The 14,081-nt window shown below is 31.9% G+C and overlaps 3 protein-coding genes across 3 annotated transcripts; all 3 read right to left on the reverse strand.

Moving 5' to 3' along the window:
• Positions 1-560: 560 nt before the first annotated feature.
• Positions 561-2,512, reverse strand: LOC11432626 (probable aspartyl protease At4g16563). The gene has a single exon (XM_003611253.4). The coding sequence runs from the start codon at positions 2,258-2,260 to the stop codon at positions 815-817; it is 1,446 nt and encodes a 481-aa protein (XP_003611301.1). The 5' UTR covers positions 2,261-2,512; the 3' UTR covers positions 561-814.
• Positions 2,513-10,320: 7,808 nt separating this feature from the next.
• LOC112419878 (uncharacterized) lies at positions 10,321-11,793 on the reverse strand. Its single transcript, XM_039834591.1, has 4 exons — positions 11,408-11,793; positions 11,078-11,282; positions 10,754-10,920; positions 10,321-10,657 (listed from the first exon to the last, which is right to left on the reverse strand). Exons 1-4 carry the CDS (start codon positions 11,760-11,762, stop codon positions 10,491-10,493), a joined length of 894 nt encoding a protein of 297 aa, XP_039690525.1. The 5' UTR covers positions 11,763-11,793; the 3' UTR covers positions 10,321-10,490.
• Positions 11,794-11,810: 17 nt separating this feature from the next.
• Positions 11,811-13,148, reverse strand: LOC112421934 (uncharacterized). The gene has a single exon (XM_039834373.1). It carries the CDS (start codon positions 13,146-13,148, stop codon positions 11,811-11,813), a length of 1,338 nt encoding a protein of 445 aa, XP_039690307.1.
• Between the last annotated feature and the right edge of the window lie 933 nt (positions 13,149-14,081).

Genomic DNA, 14,081 nt, shown 5'->3' on the forward strand with positions numbered 1-14,081 from the left:
TTTTTTCATGCAAAGTTTTCAACTGAAGTTTATAACCCAGTTTCTAAACTTTTAAATAGTTTGTATTATTTTATTTTTTTTAAAAGAAAGTCTCTAGATTTTTAAATAATTTGTAATTGGGTTCATGTCATTTACCCACTGATGAACCTAATTACGATTTTTTATCAAAAATTTAATTTAAAGATCTGGTTACAACTTATTTCTGGTCAAAAATATAATTATAAATTATGTAAAAGTTTAGATAAATAATTGTAATTTATTAATAATTAAGTGTATGTAAAAAAAAGCAAGTTAAGTGATTTTTTTTTGTAAGATTACATTTTTTCCTAGTAACAAGCAAGTTAAGTGATTAAAAAAACTTATTTGAAAGAACCTCTATATACCAGTATTTGTTATAAATGTTAAACTTATTAGAGTAAGTAAACTTTACAATTATCATTATTGCTCGAATTTTAAATTGAATTATATTTTATTAATTCACTTATACAAACCCGACCTCAATAAATCAATACAAGGATAAACAAGAATTTTAAGAGATAGAATTAACAATATCAAAAATATCATCAACATGTTTGTACAAAAATAATATTTTATTTTGAAAGAATCGGTAACATTCAAAATAACAAAGAACTCAAAATACCAATAATCACGATTTACAATATAAACAAGAACTAAACTAGATTAAATTAATTCTATCCTATCAACTTGGTTGGTTCATGTACACATTGGAGAACGGGTCCTGTACTTGCCGCTTTATTTCATATTTACCGTAAACCCGGTTCAAACCCGAACTCGGACCGGCCCATGAATGAAACTAGTTTTTCTCACTGTTAAGACTATCCCAAAGCAACGCGCACTCTTTCTTCGCGAACCCCACGCGCTCTTTCTCCAGATCATAAACCACCTCAAACCCTTGCTGTTGATAATTCCCTAGAGTAGCTCCAGGTCCACCATCCAACTCAGTTTCATCTTCACCGTTCATCAACATCATACACCCCACTTTCCCTTTCCTTCTAATACCATCGCCACCGTCCATAAACTCATAGAAATAATTCTTCCTAGGCAACACCACATCAGAATTATTCCCAACAAAATGAAGCTTCAACACCGGTATCTGTGATAACCCGTTTAAATAATAGCACGGTCCAAGACCCGTTTTAGTTTCTATCTCACTCGCTCGTTTATGAAATCGGTTAACTCGTTTATCGAACTCATTAACCACCGCGTTGTAAAAACTCTCCGGTAACATCGTAAACGTTGTTCCTGAATCAACAACCATTCCACCGTTACCTTTTTCATCGACCCTTTTGAGAATCTCCGGCGCCGGTACCGTTCTTTTCCCAACTGATATTCCGGCGAGTCCAACACAATAGTAATAAGGATGCTTTGGGTTTGAAAGCATGGAAGTATAGACAAACTCAACAGATTCTCCGTCTCCGGCGCCGGTTATGGTGTCATTGTGACGACCGAGAATGAGTGGACTCGGTCGCCGGAGTCTGTCACCGTCGAAAGAGTGAGAAACTAAACAATAAGAAAAACGATTACCCAAATGAGGTGAGAGAGTAGAGAGCTGTGCCGGAAGAGATAAAATTCCGCGGCCAAAACCAGCTACGCCGGTGGGTTCAGCAAGTGCAGTATGAGCACAACCAAACGTGAAGTTTTGAAGATGAAGAGAAGAGAGAGAAAGTGTTTGTTGATACAGATTAGCTACGAAGCTTCCATCACCATAAGCATAGTAAAAAGGTGGACAAGAAAAAGAAGAACAATCAGAAGTTTCGATGTAATCTAAAGGACAACGTGAAATAGCACAAAGGTTACTAGAAGACATGGATGCATGCGCTGCGGAACATGCAGGGGATTGACAAGAAACAGAGTGTGTTTGTTTTGTGATATTTGCTGGTTTTGTTGTTTGTGGTTTTCCTTCACAGAGAATGCATTCGAAAGGTGAACAAGGGAACCAAACAAGGTCGCTACCTGTGTCCATGTAGAGTGTTATGAGTTGTGGAGGGTTTGAACCTAGGTTGAAGGAGAGGGTGTAATCACTACCTGGAGCAAGAGGGAGAGAAACTTGGGTTTGGTGTTTGTGATGTTGGTGGTGGAAACGAGCTTTGGAACGGGTTGAAGTTGATTTGAGAAGGTGGTGAGTACTGTTGAATTTGGTTTTGGAGATTGAGTGTGTTAAGGGTAATAGAATTGTTTGAGAAGAAGGTGAAAAACAGAGTATGAAACAGAGTAGTACTAGAAATATAGGAGAAGCCATTAATTTAGTAATAAATTTAAGGGGAAGAGAGAAAAGAGTAATAACAATGAGTTAGAGAGAGAGGATTTGAATTGAATTGTGTTAAGAGAGTAGTAGTACAAGGCAGAAGGGAGGGAAGAGTGTTTATTTATAAAGGAGAGTGTGATTGGTTAAAAGGTACTATGTTGCTGGTGGCGGGCGCATTGTAGGACGATGTTATCTTCTTTACTTAAATGAAATAGTAAAATGGTGTATTAATGATCTAGCTAGGGCTGTTCTTGATAAGGTCTATTTATAGACTTGACAATTTTTATTTAAAAAGAATTGAAAAATAAATCCAACACTATTTATATTCATAGACAATTAAGTTGTAGTTAAATATATGAGTAAATGATTCAAACATGATTTTTATTTACGGAAAAATGATATTTAGTGACAGATTTTATCCGTAGTTACAAGTTTTTTTCTTCCTTTTTTTAAAAAATTTTGAGACCCCTCTAAGTGTGAGGTGCTGGTTGCACTTGCCAAGGCCTGGATCTAGCATGCATGTACAAGTTTGTTTGATTTCCCGTTTGCAAAATACAAAAGCACGGTTACACACTTCTTGATACGTTTTTGTTGCGCTTTTTAGAAACTCCAAATACTAACTTATACGCTAACGTGATGTTTTGTCGTGATTTCTATCATACTTTGTTTTGCAAACGCAAACAGGCACATGGTCAATAACTTTAATCATATTTCATTTGTTTTATAGAAAATGTTGACGAGTGCACTCTTAAAGTCATAAATGTTAACTTTTTAATTTTTTTTACAGAAATTAGATATTCAGTGAGTGACTCGATACAATTAAAATTGTATACACTCAATTTTGTGCTGAATTTTAACCTTCAAACATGTTTGAAAGTTAAGGATTTGACTCGATACAATTAGAGATTTTCTATAATTACATAGTCAAACATCGTTAAATATTCAATCAAAGATCGTTTAATTCAAATCCAATCTACATACTTTGCAAGACTACCAATATCTTAATGCTTAAATGCAAAATCCTCTTATTGCAAGAAAAGATGCATTCAAAAGTTAATGGTTTCGTTTTAGTTAAGTTTTTGAGATTTGATGTTAATCTTCTTTTGGCATGGTAAATTATGATTTGGCTTTTCAAGCAAAGTATGAGAGAACCTTTTTTTAAACAATAAAATAAAACACGAGAACCTATTCTTTCTCATTCATCACTCATTATTTACTCCTTTGCTTGGTTGGCGACGGCTGGTCAATGAGATTGCTGTAAGAAAAATTCTAGAACTTTACTCCATATCCCAATCCATATCATAGATTAAAATAAAATAAAGGATTGCAATTAATTACTCAATCTAAAAGTTAAACTTTTAATACTATAAACAATTAATTTTGCAAAAGATATAAGGAATAAATATTTTTTTATCCCTAAAAATATATTAAATTGTATGTGTACATCTCTATTAAAGTCGTGCTATACAGTACTGCTGATGTCTAAATGGTGTAATCTAATTAAACTTTTACGTAAAACTATTTGACAAAGTGAGTGTATGCAAATTAAAATTCAGCACAAACAAACAAATGTATATGCCTAATGCCATATTATATATTCATTATCTTTCTAAATTTGGTTGAGCGAAGCTTCTTTAAAACTTTGTTTGTAAATTTGAAGGAGAAGGGAAGAGATGATTTTGAGGGGTGTGACTATATAAAAAATGAAAGAAAAAAAAAATCACATTTTGTTGAAAGAGTAATTAGATAATGATAAACTAATGTTTATGATTAATATATATTTTATTTTAATATTATAATAACATAGATTGAATTTGAAAAATTTATATAAACTCTTTCAACCCTCCTCTAATATAAATTTTTAGTTTCCTCAAATAAAGGACATTTTGTATTATGAATAAAAAATTAGCCCCCAAAACCCTATCATCCCCATGTCTTCTATTTATTAAAAGGATGTTCATTACTAACCATTCTAATTTTTTTTTTGGATTAAATATGTTTTTAGTCCCACAAAATTACGAGTTTTTAAATTTAGTTCCTATAAAATTTTAATGCTAATTTTAGTCTCCTAAAATATTATACTCGAGTTTTGTAAGAATAGTTCATGTTTTGAAAACTTTTACAAAAAATGGATATTTTTAAATTTTAATCCTCCAAAACAGTCCCTATAAAATGTAAATATAGATTATAAGTGAATAAATTTTTGTAGAGACTAAACTTAAATAGTTATAACTTTGTATGAACTAAAAACATATTTAACCATTTCTTTTATATCTCTTATCACTAAGTTGATTGGCGAGTTGTCGCATTACAGGCACTATAAAAACAACCAGAACTAAGACACTCTATCTTTATTCACAAAGACATAGTGTTTAATCACGTTTCTATTCTAACTAAATTTAATCATGTCTCTATACTAAGGCTCTGTTTGGTAAAAACAAGCTATAAGCTAGCTGATAGCTGAAAAACTAGCTTATAACTTATCGCCGAAAATTAGTTGTTGAAATGGCTGATACATATAAAATGACATAAAAGGACATGTTTATTTATTTATTTATAAATTATATACATCCAATTTTTTTTTTTACTTAATTTATTTCTTTTTAAATATTCAAATTACTTTCATCTCCAAAATGATAAATGTCTTTTTAAATATTCAAATTATTTTCATCTCCAAAATGATAAATATGTTTTATGAATTCAATTAACTTTTTTTACTAAACATTTGTTTTACTATTTATTGTATATTTTATTTAAAATTATAATTATATTATGTCTATGTTTGGTTGCCCGGTGACAACACCCAAACGCTCTACCGCCGTCGTGCGTTTAATCTTCAGAATCGATTCTCACTGAATCTTAGTGTGTGTTTGGTTATGCGGTGATAAAAATTGATTTTGATAGAATTGATTGTGAATGAATTGATTCGGATCAAAAGTGAGTTGAGTGAAATTAATTTATGTTTGGATGCATTAATATGAAAGTGATTCTTAGTAATGTATGTTGTTTGGATAGTTTTAATCAAAATTGATTTTACATGTAAAATTACCAAAATGGGTTTCATTATAATTATAAGTATTTAAAATACAATTAGGTTTCATTTAAATTTTATATAATTATTCAAATTTAATTTGTATCATTAAATTTAATATTTTAAAATTATAAAAAAAATAAGTTGTTTATAAAATTATTTTGACAAAGTTATTCATAGATTATTAAAATCATATGTTAAGGGTTGATAAGATAAAAACTTCAATGAAAAATGTGAATTTAAATTATTAAGAAATTCATAATATAAATAGTTAGGCTTTTATTATGTACAACGTCAAAATAAATAAGACTGAGTTTAATCTTACAAAATATATCAGCAATTTATTGTTTTAATACAATTTATGATTTACAGGAAAAAAACAATATTGGAGCTCCTAGATAATTAGTTGAGTGAAACGGCACAAAAGAAAGGATAAATATGTAAAACTGAGGGCATCCACTCATAAAATAATAAATAAACTGCAATCAATTCCCACCGTGTTCCCAAAAGCTACAAATATCAGCTTTGGTTGGAATTGCTTTTACATGCCGGACTCAATTTTAAAAATAGTTACCCAAACACCAATTTTTTTAACAAACTCACTTCTAAGATTTCTAAACTCACGTTTACGGCTCCCCACCACGTAACCAAACGAGTGCTTAGCTTTTTCAAATCGATTCTCTACTGTGGAAATACACTAGCATCTATTTGTCTCTTTTGCCCTTGAATCTCAACACTTCCTTTCACATACCTTTTCAAATCTGACAAAGCCCTTCACGGTGTCTGCATGCTTTGTCATGTTGTTGTAAAAAAATATGTTTGTACTGTTGCTGTGGTTTTTTCTTCTTCTGTGTGTTGCAAATAAATCTCAAGGTTGAAGATGACACGTTTTTTGAGAAGAAATGGTCTTTTGTCTTCTTGCTCTTTAAAAGCCCATCAGTATCAGGTATCCATTTATTTTATAGAAAAAAAAATTCATATATAACTACGAATTTTACTAGTTACCAATTACATTTTTAATTCCCTAAAAAAAATACATTTTTAATAATTTTATAAAATGCAACATAAAAATAACTAAAAATGGAAATGAAAGTTGTAGACAAAAATAAACGAAATATAGTGTTGAATGCACACATATATGAAAATCCATTTTGGTCATTTACACACCCAAAAGTAATTTTGACACCAAATATCCAAACAAAATCTTTCATACAAATAACTTCAATTGTGAAGGTAACCAAACATAAACCACTTTACATTAAACTCACTTTTAACTATAATCAATTTTGTAAAATCAGTTCAAACAAAATCAATTTTCTCCACAGCAAAATCAAACACACACTATATGAATTAATAGCAAGGTAATAAGAAAAGGAATAAACAAAATATAAAAAAAAACTACAACATGAGAAATGGTACTCCGTGTGTACTGACGTGAGTGGTTTATGGTTATATTTCTTTTACTAGAAGTGGGTAGTTACGTTTTTTTTAAAGAAAATGTGGGTAGTTACATATAAACGTGGGTAATTTTTTCTATTAAAAATTAAATAAAATAAAATTAATAAGGGTAAAATTGAAATAAAATATAAAAAGCTATAATCTTTAAGCTCAAAAGCTACTTGAATTAACTTCTCATAAAAAGCTATAAGCTGGTGAGAAAAACTTATTATCAAACACGTCATATTTTGATCCAACAAACTTATAAACTAATTCAACAAATTATAAACTAGCTTCTCGAGGTTACCAAACATAACCTAACTGTGTCAATATTAATAAGTTATTTTCAAACACACTCTAATGATGTAGATAAGAGTTGTTGCATTAAAGTAGCTAAATATTTGACAAAAGTGCATTCATTTTAAGGATCGTTGTTACTTGGTGGATAAAGCAAAAAATATGACAATTCATTCAACAATTTAAAATATTTGGACTACTTAGCATCATATTAATAACGATGTGTCCTAATCCAATTATCATGGGTCCTAACCCTATTATCATAGATTATAAAAAGCATTAGTAACGACGAATATTTTGATGAAGTAAGATACAAAACCAAAAGGCAAGAAAAAAATAAATTAAAGAAGAACGTGGCGAAAGAAGTCAACATCAATGTTGACTTCAAACTAGGAGTAATTGCCTGTTTGACATCTTTATTTTTGAATAACGTTTCCAGCTAGACAAATAATCGAGTTTTCATTTTTTTAAAATTTTTCAAAATTAATAATTCAACAAATTATTGAAAGAAACTTTAAATAAACGACAATAAGTTTACATCAAATATTTATGACGACCATCTCTCAACTTTGAGATTTTCTTTTATCATGATTCATGATGAGTATCTAAAACTCAACTATAAGAGTTTTTGCAGGAGCTCTAATTATATATTTTGTTAACATACATAAATTTCTTTATAAATATTTAGGTAATATGTCTGTATAAATTATTTTATATATTATATATTTTTTAATTGCTTAACTATGTGAACGTATTAGTATTCACTAACTAGTCAAAAAATGTATCTTCACATCTTATCAATCACAACATATGAAGTCAATGGACCAGTCAAAATCTCTTATGTCGACTACTTATAATTTGGACAAGCTAACATAACAAACAAAAAAGCAAAATGCGAGTTTTGTTTTTCAATTATATTGGATGGATAACTGCAAATTTAATGGGAAGGTTCATATTTTGGTTTGATGCACACAATCTCTTGGATTTGAATTGACATATTTAAGTTAATCACACTTGCAAGGAGAACAACTATAGTGCAGATTGACTTATCAATTTTAATTTTACTTTTGATTCTTTAAATTGTACTATTGTGGAGACTCGTGCAAGTGTGTTTCATAAGCATTTGCCTCAATAAATTACTTGTAATACTTATGATATCTATAAATATAGTTGGTTTTTATTTTCATTTTAGAATAATTTTTTTAAGGGTCTTGCTAGAGTAAAATGACTGGTGATGAATTTGTTTGTACACCTTAAATTTTTTCTACATTCATTTACATTTTATTTTCTCTCTTATTGTCGCATCATAAACTATACTTATCACTTTACTCTATTATTTCTATGTCTGTCAAGGTGTATAAGAAATGTATGAATATTTCTCTCAAAAAAAAAAGTATGAATATTGGCTCTTTCGCAACAAAAATTGTAAAACGGAAAAGAAAGGACAATCGAAAGAAAGTAGTAGTTAACAAAAGAATACATATAATAAGGGTTTTGTTAACCAGTGTTCTATGAACACTCGTCAAAAAATCTTTACATAAAATTTTTTATTAAAAACTTATCTATTTTGATTGCTTAATAATATTGCGCACTAATTAATATTTTTCATATATGATAATGTATCAAACCATGAAGCTAATCATTGAAAGTGTTATAGTATCATTTTATCAAAAATAAAAAAGTGTTGTATCATTAATAATAATCCACAACAAATTGTAATTTATATAAAAGAAACATCAATTATAAACAAGTCTAATACTATACACACAATGGAAAAAAGTTGTCTAAAGCAATAGATTAAGAGATGATCCTCAATTTGCAAGCCGTGTCTCCTACCTACTCAAGTCACTTTCATAATATTAATATTAGTGGAGGATAGCTATTTGGGTCAATGTTACCAATTATTTGTCTCTAAATATGCAAAATAATACTTTGTTTCCCTTGCTGAAATTCCATATGCTTTGCTTTACTCAAGTTTACGTCAATATAATTTGCATTTTTCTCTCTTTATAATTGTGTGTTTGGTAATTGGTGTCCACATAAAGGAAAAGCAAATACTAACTTTATTCTTTGTGATTATTAATTAATTAATAAGGTCAACAGAGTAGCATAAGCACAAGATTGGCTGCTTAGGCTAAACAAGTGAAAAACTAATGACTCATCCATACCATTGTCTATCTTACCTAATGGATGGTACACCAATCCTATGTATTGTCTGGTTCTGTCCAAATTATCGAGAGGCAATCATAAGGAGCTGAAAGTATATGATTTTTTTAATTTATTTTTAAAGAGTAACAACATGAACTTTAAAATTATAATATCTCCATGCGGAGTAGGCAAAGGCTAGAACATACATAGAAATAATTGTGGCCATGTAGGTGAGTACGTGGACAATTTGGAGGTTACAAAGCACGGATATTCATCGGATTAGGCGTGTCTTGGTGTCGGACACGACAGACACGTGTCGTGTTCAACACTGACACGATACTAACACATATAATTATACTTAGTTATGTGATTTTCTCAAATTATTAGTGTGTCGACTTGTTAGTGTTCGTGTCGTGTCCGGTATCCATGTTTGTGTCCGTTTCCGTGCTTCATAGTTTGAAGGTTATGAAGAATTGATTATTATGTAAGTAAAGAGCCATCCACGATTACTCTAAAATAATTTTATATATTTGATATCCAATGAGAGTCTTTCTATTTATTCATATCATCTCACTATTTTTTAAAACCAATTGACCCAATGCTTCAATACCTCTATTAAAAACTACAAATTGTAGAGTCTAATTGACATACGTTTTGACCTATGTCCGACGATAAATATTTGGACCATACGAGTCGACGTAATTTCATAGGAGGATTAAGTAAACATAATAGGGAGGCGACCACCCTCGCCCTTTCTAACTATAAAGTTAGAACATGGAAAAGGATCAAGAATAGCTAATGATATCTATGTAGCCGTTCGTATATATGTCACTTGATCACATCATATATACTCCTAACCATAGTTTTCAGAATCGGCTCGGTCATCGACTCGGCGGGGGTACTGGGTCAATGGGTCAATGGTCGAAGCAGTGAGTCATTGGTCGAACCGCATGACTGAACCGGAACCACTCGGATGACTCGGTTAGATAACTCGGTCCTTAGATTAAATTTATATAGTTATATAACCGGATTAACTCGGATTTAATCGGTGACTCGGTCACTTTAGAAACTAAAATAATGACCCCTATAAAATAAGAAAAAAACTATCCAACAATAATAATTTCATAGCTAATTGCTCAAATTCAAAACATAGTCATAACTCAAAATACATCTTGGTAGTAAAAATCCAAATAGATCCCAAAAAAGTATGATTCCAACATAAATTAAAAAAAGAGATTGCCCCTGTTATAAAAATTCAAAAAGATCCCAAGAAAATATAATTCCAACACAAGTATTATCATCAATAACATCTTAATTCCAAGGAGTCAATATTGATTGAATTTGAAGCTCATCAAGGAATTCAACATCTTCTCCAGCAGCTTCATCAAAAACATTACTTTGATCCATGTTTTCTGCATTAGTGTCAGGTGCATCATTGCCATAATCATCATCCTCATCCTCATCCAAATTCAATCCATCTATGAAAACATCAATTTAAATAAATATTAACAATTGGTATATAACCATATAGTGAAATTATGAAATTTTAACCTTATAAGAAAACACATACATACCAATATCATTTGAAATAGGTTGGATGGTCATATTGGCAAGATCATTGCGTAATGATTCCAACTCCTCAACTGTTAAAAATGGCGGTGAATCCTCCAACACCCAATTATCATGATGATCATGAAGTAATTCATCATTGATGGGGTCATAGTTTCGAATTTTGTTGTTCCTATAATTCATTATAAAAATATAAAGATTTCTATCTAAATGTAAAAATAAAAAATGATGAACATATAAGGTTTATTGTGAACAATCTCATTATGCAAAGAAACAAACACTATTTTATCAATGGATTAATATAACTAAAATATAGTAGAAATACATACCTATTTTCTAGCATTAAGTTGTAACGAACAAAGACTAGATCGTTAAGCCTTTGATGCTCCAACCTATTTCTTTTTTTTGAGTGAATATGCTCAAACACACTCCAGTTTCTCTCGCAACCAGAAGAGCTACAAGTTTGACTTAGAACCCGAATTGCCAATTTTTGCAAATGTGGTGCTTGACACCCGTAAAGTTCCCACCATTCATCTATAAAATTGCAAAATTTCATCAATTAATACAGTATTACCGTAAGTTTATATGATACAATGAAAGGTAAGATATTTGTAAATGGATCATCGTAAGTGTATATGATACAATGAAATGTAAGATACCTGGAAATGGTGAATTTCGAGCTTCTACAGCAGATTTCCTTCCAAAGTCGCCCTCGGAATTTCTAAATATACTTGTCTCAGTATTTAACTTTGCTCGCAACTCATGATTATTACGAGCATACTTTTCAATGACATCTATAAGACCAGATGTGGTGGACTTGTGTTTCTCAAACTCAGGACTGAATCTACAAGATGGATTTAACCAATAACCAGCAGCATGAAGATTTTTTCGAAGTTGTGAATCCCATCGATCATCTATGATCTTCAAGTAAGGCTCCACTTTTGTCTTATTTCTTTGAAACCTCTTCACCATCTCCTCTCTAGCCTTATACATATTTCTGTAAAGAAAACCCATAGCAGGTTTATCTTCACTGTCCACGAGACGCAACACACATACAAGTGGTTATGTGAGTTTCACTATGTCAGCACAAGCAGTCCAAAAGTTAGTGTTCAAGACTTGTTCCACAAATTGTTTGGCCTTGGCTTCTTTTGCATAAGCAGAAGTTGTCCATTCTTGAGATGTTACCATGGCTCTAAGTGCATTTTTCTGAGACAAAATACTCTGCAAAGCAATGAAATTAGTGGCAAAGCGAGTTGGAGCAGGACGAAGTATCTCTCTTCCATGAGTAAATTTCCTCATCAAATACAATGGATAGCAATGATTATATATATACTTGGTAACATTTGTGGCATGTGAAACTGCCTCTTTAACTTCAGGTAATTTTCCAATGTCTTGAAACATCAAGTTAATGCAATGAGCTGCACAAGGAGACCAATACAGGCCAGGGAACTCTTTTTCCAATAACCTACCAGCAGCAACATAGTTTGCAGCATTATCTGTCACTATCTGAACAACATTTTCAGGGCCAATATATAACACTATTTCCTTGAAAAGCTTAAACAACATCTCACCAGTTTTTGAAGCACCTGAAGCATCAACAGATTTGATAAAAACTGTTCCTTTAGGGCAATAAACTAAAAAGTTTATCAGAGTTCTCCTAACCCCGTCAGTCCACCCATCTGCCATAAGAGTACAACCAGTATTCTTCCAAATCTCACGGTATTTCTCTATCTTTTTCTTTGTTTCATCAACCCACTTATTTAGCAAAGGACCACGCAAATCATGTATAGAAGGAGCTTTATATCCGGCTCCCATGCAACAAAGAGCATCGACCGCAGACTGAAAATATGGTGAATTTGCTGCATTGAAGGGAATAGATGCAGCAATGAACCATTTTGCAAGTGCAAGATCACACTTTTCTACAACTTCCTTGGTTTGCAAAACACTTTTTATAGTAGGCTGTGATCCAGGAGTTGTTCTAGGCAAAAAGTAATTATCAAAGCTTCCATTGTTCGTTCCCTTTTGAGATGCAACAACCACTGACCTAGGTTGTTCTCTTTGTGTTTGCTCTTCATTACCTATTGCATGTTCAGTTTTTCTTTTCTTGAGCCTTGTCTCTTCACGATTTTGTTTCATCTTAAAGCGGACTTCTTCAGGAGCTTGGCTGCATGCTTCGACTTGTCCAGTTTCTCCAGCCAAGTGTAACTTTAATCTATTAATTCCACCTCCCTTCATAACTTTGTTACAATAGATACATTGTGGTTTTTCTTTGTCACTGTCTAGGACAATTTTAGCGTGACCCCAAGCTATATCGGTTTTTGCCCTAACATTCCTTTGAGTTTGAGATTCTTGAGTCGAAGCTTCTGCTGATGGTTGTGTTGGTGCTTCAGAAGAGGCCATAACTAATCACAAATACATATGATATATCAGAGACATTTACATTACATTTACATGGAATTATGAAACAATCAGAATTAAACATTAACATGAAATGAACCATTTAACAATCAGTTTATCAGAATCAACAACGTACGTGGAATGAGGAGTATAAAACAGAGGAGAGGAGAGGAGTCAGTATAAAACATGTAGTAAGTATAAAACAGAGGAGTCAACATTAAACATGGAATGAGGAATCAACATATAAACAATCAGAGATTCAGAATTAAACATGAAATTAAACATTAAACAATCAGAATCTACATGAAATTAAACATTAAACAAGAAATCAAAACAACAAATCAAAAAGAAGCAAAGAATAACAATCTAAAAAAAAAAAGGGTTCTCTGCAACGACGGTGTACGTACGTGAGATAAGCGGAAGCGGAAGCGGCTATGGCGAGGGCGACGGCGACCTGGAGTTTTCGCGGCGGCGACGGAGAATGGCGTGGAGTGGACCGGTTTCGTTTTAGCTTCTCTTCTCTCTGTACGTGAAAACTAAGAACAGAGTATGAGGTTTCGTTTTAGCTTCTCTGACCCTTCTAATTCCGTTTTTTTTTTTTTTTTTCAATTAACAAATCCAAAACGACGTCGTTTTGGTAAGCAAAAAAAAAAAAAAAAAAAAATTGAACCGGTCTGACCCACGACTCGGCCGAGTCACCGGTTTTGGCCGGTTTTGACCGGGTTATCTGCATGGCCGATCCAAATGATGGCTCGAACCGGCCTACCCACCGGTTCACGGTCCGACCGGTCCGACCGGCCGGTCCGAGCCGAGTCTGAAAACTATGCTCCTAACGACCAAATATCCTTCTTACATTGAAAAGGTATGTGTATGTCCTCTCGTACCTTATCATATCATTGTCACCATTTAAGGTTAGTGGTGTAATAATGTCTCCCA

The sequence above is a fragment of the Medicago truncatula genome, chromosome 5 (genome assembly GCF_003473485.1).
Source record: "Medicago truncatula cultivar Jemalong A17 chromosome 5, MtrunA17r5.0-ANR, whole genome shotgun sequence".
NCBI classification, from domain to species: domain Eukaryota; kingdom Viridiplantae; phylum Streptophyta; class Magnoliopsida; order Fabales; family Fabaceae; genus Medicago; species Medicago truncatula.

Excerpts from the sequence above, each read along its gene's own strand:
- LOC11432626 (XM_003611253.4), bottom strand. The coding sequence starts at position 2,260 with ATGGCTTCTCCTATATTTCTAGTACTACTCTGTTTCATACTCTGTTTT.
- LOC112419878 (XM_039834591.1), bottom strand. The coding sequence starts at position 11,762 with ATGGGTTTTCTTTACAGAAATATGTATAAGGCTAGAGAGGAGATGGTG. Across the intron at positions 11,283-11,407 it reads TCGAAATTCACCATTTCCAG|ATGAATGGTGGGAACTTTAC; the intron begins GTATCTTACATT and ends GCAATTTTATAG. Across the intron at positions 10,658-10,753 it reads ACCTATTTCAAATGATATTG|ATGGATTGAATTTGGATGAG; the intron begins GTATGTATGTGT and ends ATGTTTTCATAG.
- LOC112421934 (XM_039834373.1), bottom strand. The coding sequence starts at position 13,148 with ATGGCCTCTTCTGAAGCACCAACACAACCATCAGCAGAAGCTTCGACT.